The sequence below is a fragment of the Salvelinus fontinalis genome, chromosome 30 (assembly GCF_029448725.1).
Source record: "Salvelinus fontinalis isolate EN_2023a chromosome 30, ASM2944872v1, whole genome shotgun sequence".
Classification (NCBI taxonomy): Eukaryota; Metazoa; Chordata; class Actinopteri; order Salmoniformes; family Salmonidae; genus Salvelinus; species Salvelinus fontinalis.
The window spans coordinates 14,053,173-14,065,890 of NC_074694.1; the positions used below are offsets into that span (position 1 = coordinate 14,053,173).

The 12,718-nt window shown below is 43.4% G+C and overlaps 1 protein-coding gene across 1 annotated transcript; it reads right to left on the reverse strand.

Moving 5' to 3' along the window:
- Positions 1-2,006: 2,006 nt before the first annotated feature.
- On the reverse strand, positions 2,007-9,635 carry LOC129828672 (uncharacterized). Its single transcript, XM_055889797.1, has 2 exons — positions 4,808-9,635; positions 2,007-4,687 (listed from the first exon to the last, which is right to left on the reverse strand). Exons 1-2 carry the CDS (start codon positions 8,791-8,793, stop codon positions 2,746-2,748), a joined length of 5,928 nt encoding a protein of 1,975 aa, XP_055745772.1. The 5' UTR covers positions 8,794-9,635; the 3' UTR covers positions 2,007-2,745.
- Between the last annotated feature and the right edge of the window lie 3,083 nt (positions 9,636-12,718).

Here is a 12,718-nt window from a genome sequence, read left to right on the forward strand (position 1 = left end):
TCTTATTGTTACAACATTAAAAAAACAAGAATGCTGAATGAATGCACCCAAATATCTTCAGCCAAAGTCACAACAAAGGCTTCATTAAATCTGCCAGACACCTTGCCTCTCTTTAGAAATGCACAAAGAAATCACAGGTTGGCCCAATGCCCTCTAAGGGAATATCACAATTCTTAAAATAGTCATAATCATCCTATACATTGAGGGGGGGCATGTACAGTATGTCAGTACATAGTGCTGTTTATATGCTGGTTTTGCGAGTGTGACCTACAGCATGCAGCAGCCCCTAAACCTGAATGAGCTGAATCATTAACCCAGGAGGCTAGGTCACTACTAGGACAGAGAGGGATTACCGTGAGCAAAGTTTTCCCTCTACTACTGTGTATGGTCTTATGACGTATCATGCAGCAGCCCTGGTTTAACTCTTCCATTTAATCCCACTAGGGGTCTAATTTAGCCAACATACAGTTGAATTTAGCCAACATACAGTTTACATACACCTTAACCAAATAGATGTAAACTCAATTCACAATTCCTGACATTTAATCTGAGTAAAAATTACCTGTTTTAGGTCAGTTAGGATCACCACTTTATATTAAGAATATGAAATGTCAGAATAATAGTAAATAAAAGCTGAAATAAATCATTCTATTTCTTTCATCACATTCCCAGTCAGAAGTTTACATACACACAATTAGTATTTGGTAGCGTTGCCTTTAAATTGTTTAACTTGGGTCAAATGTTTCGGGTAGCCTTCCCCAAGCTTCCCACAATAAGTTGGGTGAATTTTGGCCCATTCCTCCTGACAGTGCTGGTGTAACTGAGTCAGGTTTGTAGTCCTCCTTGCTCGCACATGCTTTTTCAGTTCTGCCCACAAATTTTCTATAGGATTGAGGTCAGGGCTTTGTGATGGCCACTCCAATACCTTGACTTTGTTGTCCTTAAGTCATTTTGCCACAGCGTTGGAAGTATACTTGGGGTCATTGTCCATTTGGAAGACCCATTTGCGACCAAGCTTTAAGCTTTAACTTCCTGACTGATGTCTTGAGATGTTTCTTCGATATATGCACATAATTTGCATCCCTCATGATGCCATCTATTTTGTGAAGTGCACCAGGCCCTCCTGCAGCAAAGCATTCCCACAACATGCTTCACGATTGGGATGGTGTTCTTCGGCTTGCAAGCCTCCCCCTTTTCCCTCCAAACATAACAATGGTCATTATGGCCAAACAGTTCTATTTTTGTTTCATTAGACCAGAGGACATTTCTCCAAAAAGTACGATCTTTGTCCCCATGTGCAGTTGCAAACCGTAGTCTGGCTTTTTTATGGCGGTTTTGGAGCAGTGGCTTCTTCCTAGCTGAGTGGACTTTCAGGTTATGTCAATATAGGACTCGTTTTACTGTGGATATCGATACTTTTGTACCTCCAGCATCTTCACAAGGTTCTTTGCTGTTGTTCTGGGATTGACTTGCACTTTTCACACCAAAGTACGTTAATCTCTAGGAGACAGAACGCGTCTCCTTCCTGAGTGGTATGACGGCTGTGTGGTCCCATGGTGTTTATACTTGCGTACTATTGTTTGTACAGATGAACATGGTACCTTCAGGCATTTGGAAATTGCTCCCAAGGATGAACCAGACTTGTGGAGGTATACCATCTTTCCTGAGGTCTTGGTTCATTTCTTTTGATTTTCCCATGATGTGAAGCAAAGAGGCACTGAGTTTGAAGGTAGGCCTTGAAATACATCCACAGGTACACCTCCAATTGACTCAAATGATGTCAATTAGCCTATCAGAAACTTCTAAAGCCATGACATAATTTTCTGGAATTTTCCAAGCTGTTTAAAGGCACAGTTAACTTTGTTTGTGTAAACTTCTGACCCACTGGAATTGTGATACAGTGAATTATAAGTGTCAAGTTGTCTAGGTGTTATAATTATTTTCAGCTCTGCCCAAACTTGAAAACGGCTTGCTCAACCCGTGAAGGATGCAAAGGGACAACTCAATTCCTTTCCAGTGTTTTATTATGGTTTTGATGCCATTTGTTGAATATGTTGAAATAGTTGATTTGTTGAATAGAGTAGTTGAATCACAGAGGAATAGGGAATAGGAATAGCACTAGCAATAGGAATAGCACTAGCACTAGGAATAGCACTAGCACTAGGAATAGCACTAGCACTAGGAATAGGTTGATAACCTTAAACAAACAGAGAATAAACATGCATTATTTTACACTAAACAATGCATGACACAGCAACAAAGCATGGCTTTGAATAAAGTAAACGTTTAAACAATTTAATCTAGCACTTCTAGCAATTACTTCTGCAGTCAGAAAATATCCACACCAAAAGTCAACACTCCTACCAGAGTTAAACATGTAAATTGTGCTAAGCACTGGATGCAACATAATAAATAATTCCAAACATTACATACCAGTTGCGTCTTTAGGGTTGAACAATGAGCTGTGTGTATGTTGAGGACCAAACATTTTATACCCATGCTTATCTGACAGGTGCGCATGTAAAAGTAGTCCCTCCAGAAATCCTGGCTCAATTTTTTAGTTCCACCCGTGTTTTTTGGGTTATCTGCCCTCTTGAGGCCTGGAGGTCTTTAAAGGAAGAGCTGCCATTGTGCTCATGTTTTGAGTGTTCTGTTTTGACGCAACACCTCCCACTTGACCTCCTGGTTCTTGAACCGAAGGAGGTCACACGAACCTCTGTGTTGGGGCATGTTCGATTTCAGCTATCAGGCTCTTCCTTCTTCAACAGGAAGTATAACAATGATGCGTCTGACATCCCTATGAAGAACTGTAGCAGGTATTTTAGTTGAGAGTGTCTTTGACTTCTCTTGAGCAGGCTTCACAGTTGGGACTGGGTAGCTGGGAAAAGTTCTGACATGCACATCTCTGACGATGCCCTTCTTGTCAATGTTGACACTGATGACTCTGGCTAGTTTGTAGTGACCCCTCCAGGCATTTTGGTCAGCCAGCCAGACAACATCTCCAACAGCCACATTCCTATGTGTTGTGTGCCATTTACTCCTCACGAATAGATTGGGCCCAGCTAACTGACTCCACTTCCTCCAGAACCGGTCAACTTCTGTTTGGATAGCTCTCAATCTTTTGTATGGGTACCTTTCAAAATCAAAGCATCCAAGATCTCCTCTGGGTCCAATCCGTCCAAGCAGAAGGGAATTTGGGCTGATGTATTCTATGCAGTCCTCCCGGCTTTGAGTTCTTGCATCTATGGGCCTCTCATTGGCAAGGTTAGCAGCCGTGTAGAGAAATGTTTGAAACTCAGTCCATGTGAAGAGTCCTTCTCCTCCCAGGTTGTGCAAAGCCCGCTTCACAGTACGAACAGCTGCTTCTGCAGCTCCATTCCTGTGAGGGGAGTCTGCTGGGTGGATTTTCCAGCTCCATTCTGTCCCATGCTTGGAAGCTTCATTTTCAAGCTCAGATTTATCTAGTTGATCCAAGAAGATGTAGAGTTCTTTGAGGGCAGGTCTGGCACCCACAAAGTTCTTTCCAGGATCTGACCACAATTTCTTTGGGTGCCCTCTCAGTGCCGTGAATCTTTGGTAAGCCAGTAGGAAGCCTTCCGTCGACTGGTCACTGACAACATCTGTGTGCATAGCTCTGGATACCATGCAACAGAAGACAATACCCCACACCTTGAGCTTGGTTTTCTTTTTCACCTCGTCCTTGACTTCATACGGTCCAAATAAGTCCACTGTTGTGTACTCAAATGGTCTGGCTGGTGTTATCCGCTCGGATGGAAGGTCACTCATGATCTGTTGGCACTTTCTGGCCCTGGCCTTTCTGCACACCACACAATTGTCAACTCTCTTTTTAGCCAGCTTCCGGCCTTTTATCACCCAGGCTTTCTTCCTCATCCGGAGGAGTGTGCCTGCTATTTCTTCATGATTTGCACCATGGGCCTCTTGAGCTAGGAGAGTGGATATCCATGCCTCATATGGTAGAATTGGTACGGCAGTTTCCTCCTCATCAAAGATCTGGAACCTTCCTCCACAAACTAAGAGCCCAGTCTCTTTATCTCTGTAAACAGCGAGTCTGTTGAGAGTGGTATCTTGAAAGGTTATACCTTCTTGAGCTGCAAGGAACAAGTCTCTTAGTGCATCCTCACACTCCCCGACAGTGAGTACAGCTTGTTTGGCTCTGTACCTCCAGTTTGTTGAAAGAGCGTCCTCCCACTTTGGTTTATCTGAGGCTGAATTCTTGGTTAACATTTCTTTCCATCTCGTTGCGGCTCTCCAAACCCAGGCAATGACTCGGATCAGCCTGGTCAGATTGCTGAATTTCCTGATGTCAATCAGTTTTGTTACCGCAGAGCCGGCTGGTGATCTTCGGATCCGAGTCTTGGGTTCATCTGGGTTATTTTGCTGTGCATCACTCTGGTTTCTCTTGACCTGCGCTCTGGTCAGTGCTGCCGAGAAAGCTTTCCTTCGAAGTTTGTTTATACCTTCCTTGGCATACGCAGCGATTTCTTTGGCTGACTTATGTGGCCACTCTTTCACAGGTTTCCTCAGGAATGCTGGTCCATCCTGCCACATGGAATATTCCTGGAGGTCTTCTGGGGCTGCCCCTCTTGTTATGATGTCAGCACTGTTCAGGCTTCCTGGGATCCACCACCAGTCTTCTATGGATGTGGATTTCTGGATCTCTCCAACTCTATTTGCAAAGAAAGTTTGATATCCATAGCTGTCTCTCTGGATTGCTCCCAACACAGTTTGACTGTCCAGTAGATGGAGCCATCGTTCAATTTCTATTCGACTGTGCTTTTCAACGTACTTTCGAAGTCGTGCTGCATAGACAGCACCGCAGATTTCAGCTTTTACTGGTTCTCCCTTTTGGTCCAATGGTGTGAGCTTTGCTTTGGATTCAACCAGTCTGACTTTGATGCCTTGCTGGGTCTCCCATCTTAAGTACACTACGGCTCCATAGCTCTTGTCACTTCCATCAGAGAATGTTATTCCCCATGGTTTTCCAATCCAGTTGGCTGGTGTGAGGCTTCTGTGAAAGGTGATTTGGCCAAGACGTGTGTATTCCTCAAAGAATTGGATGGCTTCTTCCCTCAAATTTTCAGACAAAGGTTTGTCCCAAGTGTCTCGGTTCAGAGTTTTGCCTCCAGCTTCCTGAAACGCCTTTCTGACAAGAATGGCACCCTTTTGTTTGGCAGGTGTGACGAGGCCTATTGGGTCATACAGGCTAGCTACCTGGCTCAGCAGTTCTCTTCTCGTCAGTGGGTTTGGAGTTTTCCCTCTCACCTCTTCATCAAGGAGATTTTGGCCGACTCTCATTTTCCCTTTCCTCTTTGAGAAATTGATTGAAGTCATGAGGTACAGTCTATCCTCCTCAACAAGGTATCCAACTCCAAGGGCTTTATTGTATCCTTCCCTCATTTGGTTTGGGAGAATGAGTGCTGTGCTTGACTGCGCTCCTTGTTCTTCTGGTACGATCTCCTGCCTCCCACTTTGATCTGACCGGACCCAGGGCTTGAGGACGAAGCCGCCTGCCTTCAGGATCTCTTCAACACTTTTGGTGTTCTGGTCCAGCTTTTGCAAGTCATTATGGGAAGTCAGGATGTCATCGACATAGGTATCCTCTTCAAGGATCCTACGTTCCTCCTCCAGGTGAGCAAACATGGGCAGTTTGCTTGTCTCTCTCATAGCCAATTGCGCAATGCACCCTGCTGGTCGATCGCCAATATTGACTCTGGTGATCGCATACTCTTCAATCTCTTCCTCCTCAGTGTCTCTCCAGAGAAATCTGTGGAGGTGCATCTCCAGGTCTTCCAACCACACAGAATTGTACATTTTCTTAATGTCGCCGAGGGCAGCATTGACGCCTCTCCTGAACCTGAGTAGTACTGCTCGGATGGGATTGAGGACATCAGGCCCTTTCAGCAGAAGGTCATTCATGCTGACCCCTCTAAACTTCTGGCTGCTGTTCCATACCAGTCTCACAGGTGTTGTGAGAGAGTGCGGGTTTGCTGCCACCAAGTGGCTGACATACCATACTGGCCCCTTCCAGCTGGCAATGAGCTCTTTGGTGAGTTTCTTCGCTGCTCTTCTCTCGACCATTTCATGGACTTGAGCTGTGTATGCTATTCTCCACTCTGGCTCTTTTTTGAGTTGCTTTTCTGTTCTCAAGAAGGTGGCTTCCACCCCACTCCTATTGTCAGGAAGGGAACTTGGATCTTGAATCCAGGGGTATTTTGTGTCCCAGTGGGGTTCATCACTGTGAGCATCTGCTTTGATGTAGGTGAGGCCTTTCCTTATGATCTCCAGCTCTCTTTCCTCACTCAGAGTCATTTCTTTGCCTCCTGGTTGACAGTTGCCGCACCGGCATCCTCCACACTTTGGGTCGCAAGCTGCTCCAATGCTGTCCCACTTCCACCAATCCAAGAACTCTCTGTGAGCAACTGTTCCTTTGGTTTCAGCTGTGAACAGCTTAGCTATCTCTTGATATTTGACAGCAGTTGCTTTCATGGATCGAGCAAAGTGTGTTTCAGACCTGTGTGCGGCTATATCCACTTCTTCAAACAGATCTGGATGTGCTCCACCAACAGTCTTTCCTAGCGGGCCTTCCCACAAGACAAGGTCTCCAATCACCTTCACTCTTTGCGGAGCAAGTCTTCCTTCGCGGTGGCTTATCAGTAGCTCAATATTCTCTGGTCTACTCAGATCTCCTAGATTGACTTCTGGGAAGAACTTCTTGAGTTGCTCAGGTTTGATGACTCTGTGGACGTTGGCAATTTCATTCAAACCATAGCAGATAAGCTCATGAGCTCTTTCCGTGCCTATGGGCGTTTTGACCCTCACTCTGAGGAGATATCTTCTGGTTCTAACCTTCATGGCCATTCCTCCGACTCCATGAACGACTAAAGTGATGTTTTCACTTCGAAGATTTAATCTTCTGGCAGCTCTGTGAGTGATGTAGTTTGTGTCCGATGCCAAGTCGATCAGGGTTCCAATTCTTTGTCCTGCATTGGCAGTTACCTTGAGCAACATTAGAATAACTGGCAATTCTTCTACTGCACTTGACTCAGTCACTCCCAGCTGATTATTTTCGACACAGTTTGTTTTCGCAGTGGCGTTGGTGAATGCTTTCTTGAATTTCTCTGCCATCTCTGGGGAGAGCTTAGATACCAATTCCTCCTGCTCCTCTGTAAGCGTATACCTTCTCACATTGGATTGTCTTCTGTCTGAGTCACTTCTCTTGAAATCTCCCTTCAGACAAAGAAAGAAATGATGGTCTTTCTTACAGTCTCTTTTCCTGCACAGGTAAGTGTCTTTGCATTCATCATCTTCTCCATGACAGACCAAGCACCTCTTGCAGGCCCCCAGCTTTTCTACAGCATCCAACTTTTCCACCGGCTTCAGCTCTTTGAAACGCTTGCAAAAGAAGATCTTTTCTCTATGCTTTTCATCTCCACAGACAACACAGCCGCCTTTCCTTGTGGAACGTGTGGACGCATATCTCCTCTCCACACAAGCATATTTCTTCTCTGGCTTTTCACTCCCTCCCAGCTGCTCTAATTTTTCAAGAATTTCCTCCTGTGTTTTCAGGAATTTAAGAAGGTTTTCAAAGTGATTGTCCGGCGTGACATTATTCCTCGGGTTAACCATGAAGACAAGCCAATCCCGCTTGATGTTGTCAGGTAACTTGCTTTCTATGGATCTAATCACTAGAGGGTTGTTGATGGCTCCTGTGCCTCCAAGCTCTGTGAGATCATCCAGTGCCTTCTCTATAGTTTGGATCATGTCGATAACTTTCCTTGGCTGATTTGCTCTTAAAGCAGGAATTTTCTCCAGATCCTCAATTATCTCCAAGGCAATTGTAGACTTGTTTCCATACCTGTTCTCAAGCACCCTGAACATGTCCTCAGCAGTATTGTAAGTAGACAAACGGAGGTCTCTGCACATTCTCTCATCTACACTGTCAATGAGTTGGATTTTCTTTACTTCGACTGAGCCTGTTGGTTCCCCCTGCTTCTGTAGACTCTCCCAGTCTCTCCTCCATCGATGGAAATTCCTTTTATACCCACTGAACTTGGGTAAACAGGTTGGTTTTATTCTCAGTGTCGGCTGTGGAGCTGGCATGGGCATCTGCAGCACTCTCCCTCTGTCTTTATCCTCTTCCGCAATTCTTTGCGCTGTGAGAAATCCTGCCCTCCTTGCTTCAAGGTTGTTTCTGAATGCTTTCAGATCCTTTACTCTGGCTTCCAGCCGTTCTTTTTCTGCTACTGGAATCCACATCTCCCACTCTGCTAGGCTTGTGATTGCATCTTGGACTTGTGCCTTCGCACCATCCCACCGTAGCTCGAAGCCATCTCTATTTACAGCCATAACAGGTATTTGAGTAACTCCATCACAGGCGGTCTCAGCTTCTTTGATTGCAGACTTCACCTCGTCCTCCCCGTATCTAGGCCATAGGTTGGACTGGATCATCCCCCTGACCTCATCCAATCGTACTTCGCATTCTTGGAATGTCTTCTCAAGTTCAGTCTGCTGCTGCTTGCTCAGGTCAGCTTCTTCACCCTCATCGGTTTCAGCTTCAATGTCTGCCAGAAGTCCAGCCCTGTATTCATCATTTGTCTCACTGACCTTCCTTGCCTCCGACGTGAGCTTCTTGAACTCCTCTCGCAGTTCGCTCTTAGTCATGTGTTTTGCACCTCTGCTAAGGAAGTTTGCTTGCTTGGTAAAAGCACTCTTTGCCAAAGTTCTTTCTTGCTTCAGCTCCTTCACTGTTTTCCCAAGAGCTTCCTCCGCCATTTTGAGATGTAAGCCAATACTCTCTCTGCGACGACAGCTTTCCTGACTTCAGGCCGTTAATCCTTTCGTCTTCACTGCCACGCTTGGTTATCAACTGTCAAGTTGTCTAGGTGTTATAATTATTTTCAGCTCTGCCCAAACTTGAAAACGGCTTGCTCAACCCGTGAAGGATGCAAAGGGACAACTCAATTCCTTTCCAGTGTTTTATTATGGTTTTGATGCCATTTGTTGAATATGTTGAAATAGTTGATTTGTTGAATAGAGTAGTTGAATCACAGAGGAATAGGGAATAGGAATAGCACTAGCAATAGGAATAGCACTAGCACTAGGAATAGCACTAGCACTAGGAATAGCACTAGCACTAGGAATAGGTTGATAACCTTAAACAAACAGAGAATAAACATGCATTATTTTACACTAAACAATGCATGACACAGCAACAAAGCATGGCTTTGAATAAAGTAAACGTTTAAACAATTTAATCTAGCACTTCTAGCAATTACTTCTGCAGTCAGAAAATATCCACACCAAAAGTCAACACTCCTACCAGAGTTAAACATGTAAATTGTGCTAAGCACTGGATGCAACATAATAAATAATTCCAAACATTACATACCAGTTGCGTCTTTAGGGTTGAACAATGAGCTGTGTGTATGTTGAGGACCAAACATTTTATACCCATGCTTATCTGACAGGTGCGCATGTAAAAGTAGTCCCTCCAGAAATCCTGGCTCAATTTTTTAGTTCCACCCGTGTTTTTTGGGTTATCTGCCCTCTTGAGGCCTGGAGGTCTTTAAAGGAAGAGCTGCCATTGTGCTCATGTTTTGAGTGTTCTGTTTTGACGCAACAATAAGTGAAATAATCTGTCTGTAAATAATTGTTGGAAAAATTACTTGTGTCATGCACAAAGTAGATGTCTGACTAAGTGACTAAGTGGTTGAAAAACTAGTTTTAATGACTCCAACCTAAGTGTATGTAAGCTTCCGACTTCAACTGTAATAGGGGACATTCCAATGTTGTAACACAGGATATGAATAAAAATTAATCACTTTACCTGACTGTGTAATTTAATTCTACAGGAGGTGACAATTGAATATAGATTTGGAAACCATTGGTAAGTGTCAATATGTCATACTCAACACATGCTAAATACTAAGAAATTAGGTTTCCTCAAGGGTTCTTTGGGAAGGGTGATAGTTCGATGTGGAACCACACTGACGCAAAGAACCCTTTGAGAACTTGAATGGTTCTTTGCAGTTCAAAAAAAAAAAAATCCTCTTTTAGTGATAATTCAAATGTAGGGGTGGCGGCTCATTGGAATATTTTGGGGCATGGTTTGAGCACTGCTCGTTTTGTGCAACCATGAGTGAGCGTGTCATTCCAGTTTTTCAATTCTGTTGTGTTATGCAATTATTACATGTTAGATATAAGAAAATGGCCAGTAATGGTGTCTTGTGAAAGACTCACTCACACATGGCCTTGTGTCACTTGAAAATGGTTGACTACTGTAAATCTAATTCAGCAGTTCTCAAGTCTCTCTGTTCCGGAGCTACCACAACTGATTCAACTTGACAATAAACACAATAATAAAACATATGGAATTTTAACAATGTAATAAGGCTATTAATCCAGAATAAAAAACTTATATTGTTCGTTAAAAAAGTTTTAGATTGAGAATGGTTCTATAAATAACCTTTCTCCATAAAGGTTCTATAAAGAGCTATAAAAAGGGTTCTATATGGCACCCAAAAGGGTTGTAACCATAGCGGAACCCTTTTTTGGTGCTATATAGAACCTTTTTTATGGTTCTTTATAGAACCTTAGGTAAGTGTTATTTATAGCGCAAAACAGGTTCCATTTAGAACCTTATGTGAATGGTTCTTTACAGAACCTTAAAAAAAGGTTCCATATAGATCCTTTGATAGGACAAACTCCACGACACACTGCGGCGCCAGAGCCTTGACTGTGTCCTTGATGATTCTGGAGAAGCTGAACAGTTCAAAAGGTACTGTGTTAAGATGTGTTCTGTTGTGCTATAAAACTCTTTAAAACTGTGCCAAAGTCTGGACTAGGTGTTCGTTTGACTCCTGACTACATGCTGTCAAAGTCTGGACTAGGTGTTTGTTTGACTCCTGACTACATGTTGTAACTGGCTACGAGACTATTGCAGCTCTGTGCGTGTAACATTTATTGACAATTTAGCTTCTGGAAACAAACCTTGTTTTATAAGGATGATGGGATCCACCCAAATCATTTGAGTTTCTGGATCCTTTCACAGCATTATAAGGCTGTGTTGAGACAATGACTTATCAATGACCTAAGCCCAGCTCAGTTAATCCCTGCCATTGTGTCACTGAGTTGTTATAATGCTTCAGCAAATGTACATTATCCCGGGGGCGTTGGAAGACACAATGTAAGGAACCTAATTTTTCCCCCTAAATGCGCTGAATGCCTCTGCTAATCCTACAGCTATTGTAAGCAGTAATCATGTGCTTATGACCCAGAGTTATACTGTTAGCACTGAGGCGGTGTGCCATAGTAGGAAGTCCACTGTGTGCAGCTCACCCTGCACTAACATAAATAACATCAGCATGCATACTTCTGCTAAGCTTCCCAGTAAAGCAATGAAAACAATCAAGCATCCCAGAAAAGCTTAAGAAACAAGAATAGCTTAAGAAACAAGGCTCATGCAATCAATACTTTGCTAGTAACAGATGACATTCATATTCTGACAATCTCTGAAACTAACTTAGATAATACTTTGATGATACAGTGGTCGCAATACATGGTTATAACATCTACAGAAAAGACAGTAATGCCAAAGGTGGAGGTGTTGCCGTTTATATTCAGAACCACCTTCCTGTAAAGCTTAGAGACGATCTCATGTTAAATACGGTTGAAGTAATATGGCTACAGGTTCATCTGTCTCACCTAAAGCCCATTCTGGTGGGAAGCTGCTATAGACCACCAAGGGCTGACAGTCAGTATCTGGATAACGTGTGAAATGCTTGATAATGTATGTGACATCAACAGCGAGGTATATTTTCTGGGTGATTTAAATATTGATTGGCTTTCATCAAGCTGCCAACTAAAGAAAAAAGCTTCAAACTATAACTAGTGCCTGCAACCTGGTTCAGGTTATCAGTCAACCTACCAGGTTAGTTAAACAGCACATGAATGAAATCAGGGACAGGTGTTTTACGTTTCCTCTGATTGAGAACCATATTAAGGTAGGTTGTTCACACTGTTTGTGGGTGATTGTTCCTGTGTCTGTGTATGTCGCACCACACGGGACTGTTTCGTTTTCGTTCGGGTATGTGTTCGTTCCTGTTAGTGCGTTATGTTCTCTAGTTCAGGTTTGTTCACATCGTCTATTGTTTTGTAGTTATTCAAGTGTTCTTCGTGTTCATCATCTTGTTTAAATAAATTTCATCATGTATTCCACCTACGCTGCGTTTTGGTCCGATCCCTACACCTCCTCTTCAGATGAAGAGGAAAACAGCCGTTTGTAACGTTCGTCTTGTGGTGAATGAACGGACCAAGGCGCAGCGGGTGATGAATACATACTGATTTATTAAATGAAAGACGAAACACTAAATGAACACTAGAACAAACTACAAAACAATAAACGAAGGAAACAGACCTGAAACAAACAAACTTACATATAGACGAAGAACGCACAAACAGGAACAGACTACCTAAAACGAACGAACAAACGAAACAGTCCCATGTGGTATACACAGACACAGGAACAATCACCCACAAACAAACAGTGAGAACAACCTACCTTAATATGGTTCTCAATCAGAGGAAACGTCAAACACCTGCCTCTAATTGAGAACCATACCAGGCAACACATTAACCCAACATAGAAAACACATAACATAGACTACCCACCCCAACTCACGCCCTGACCAACTAAACA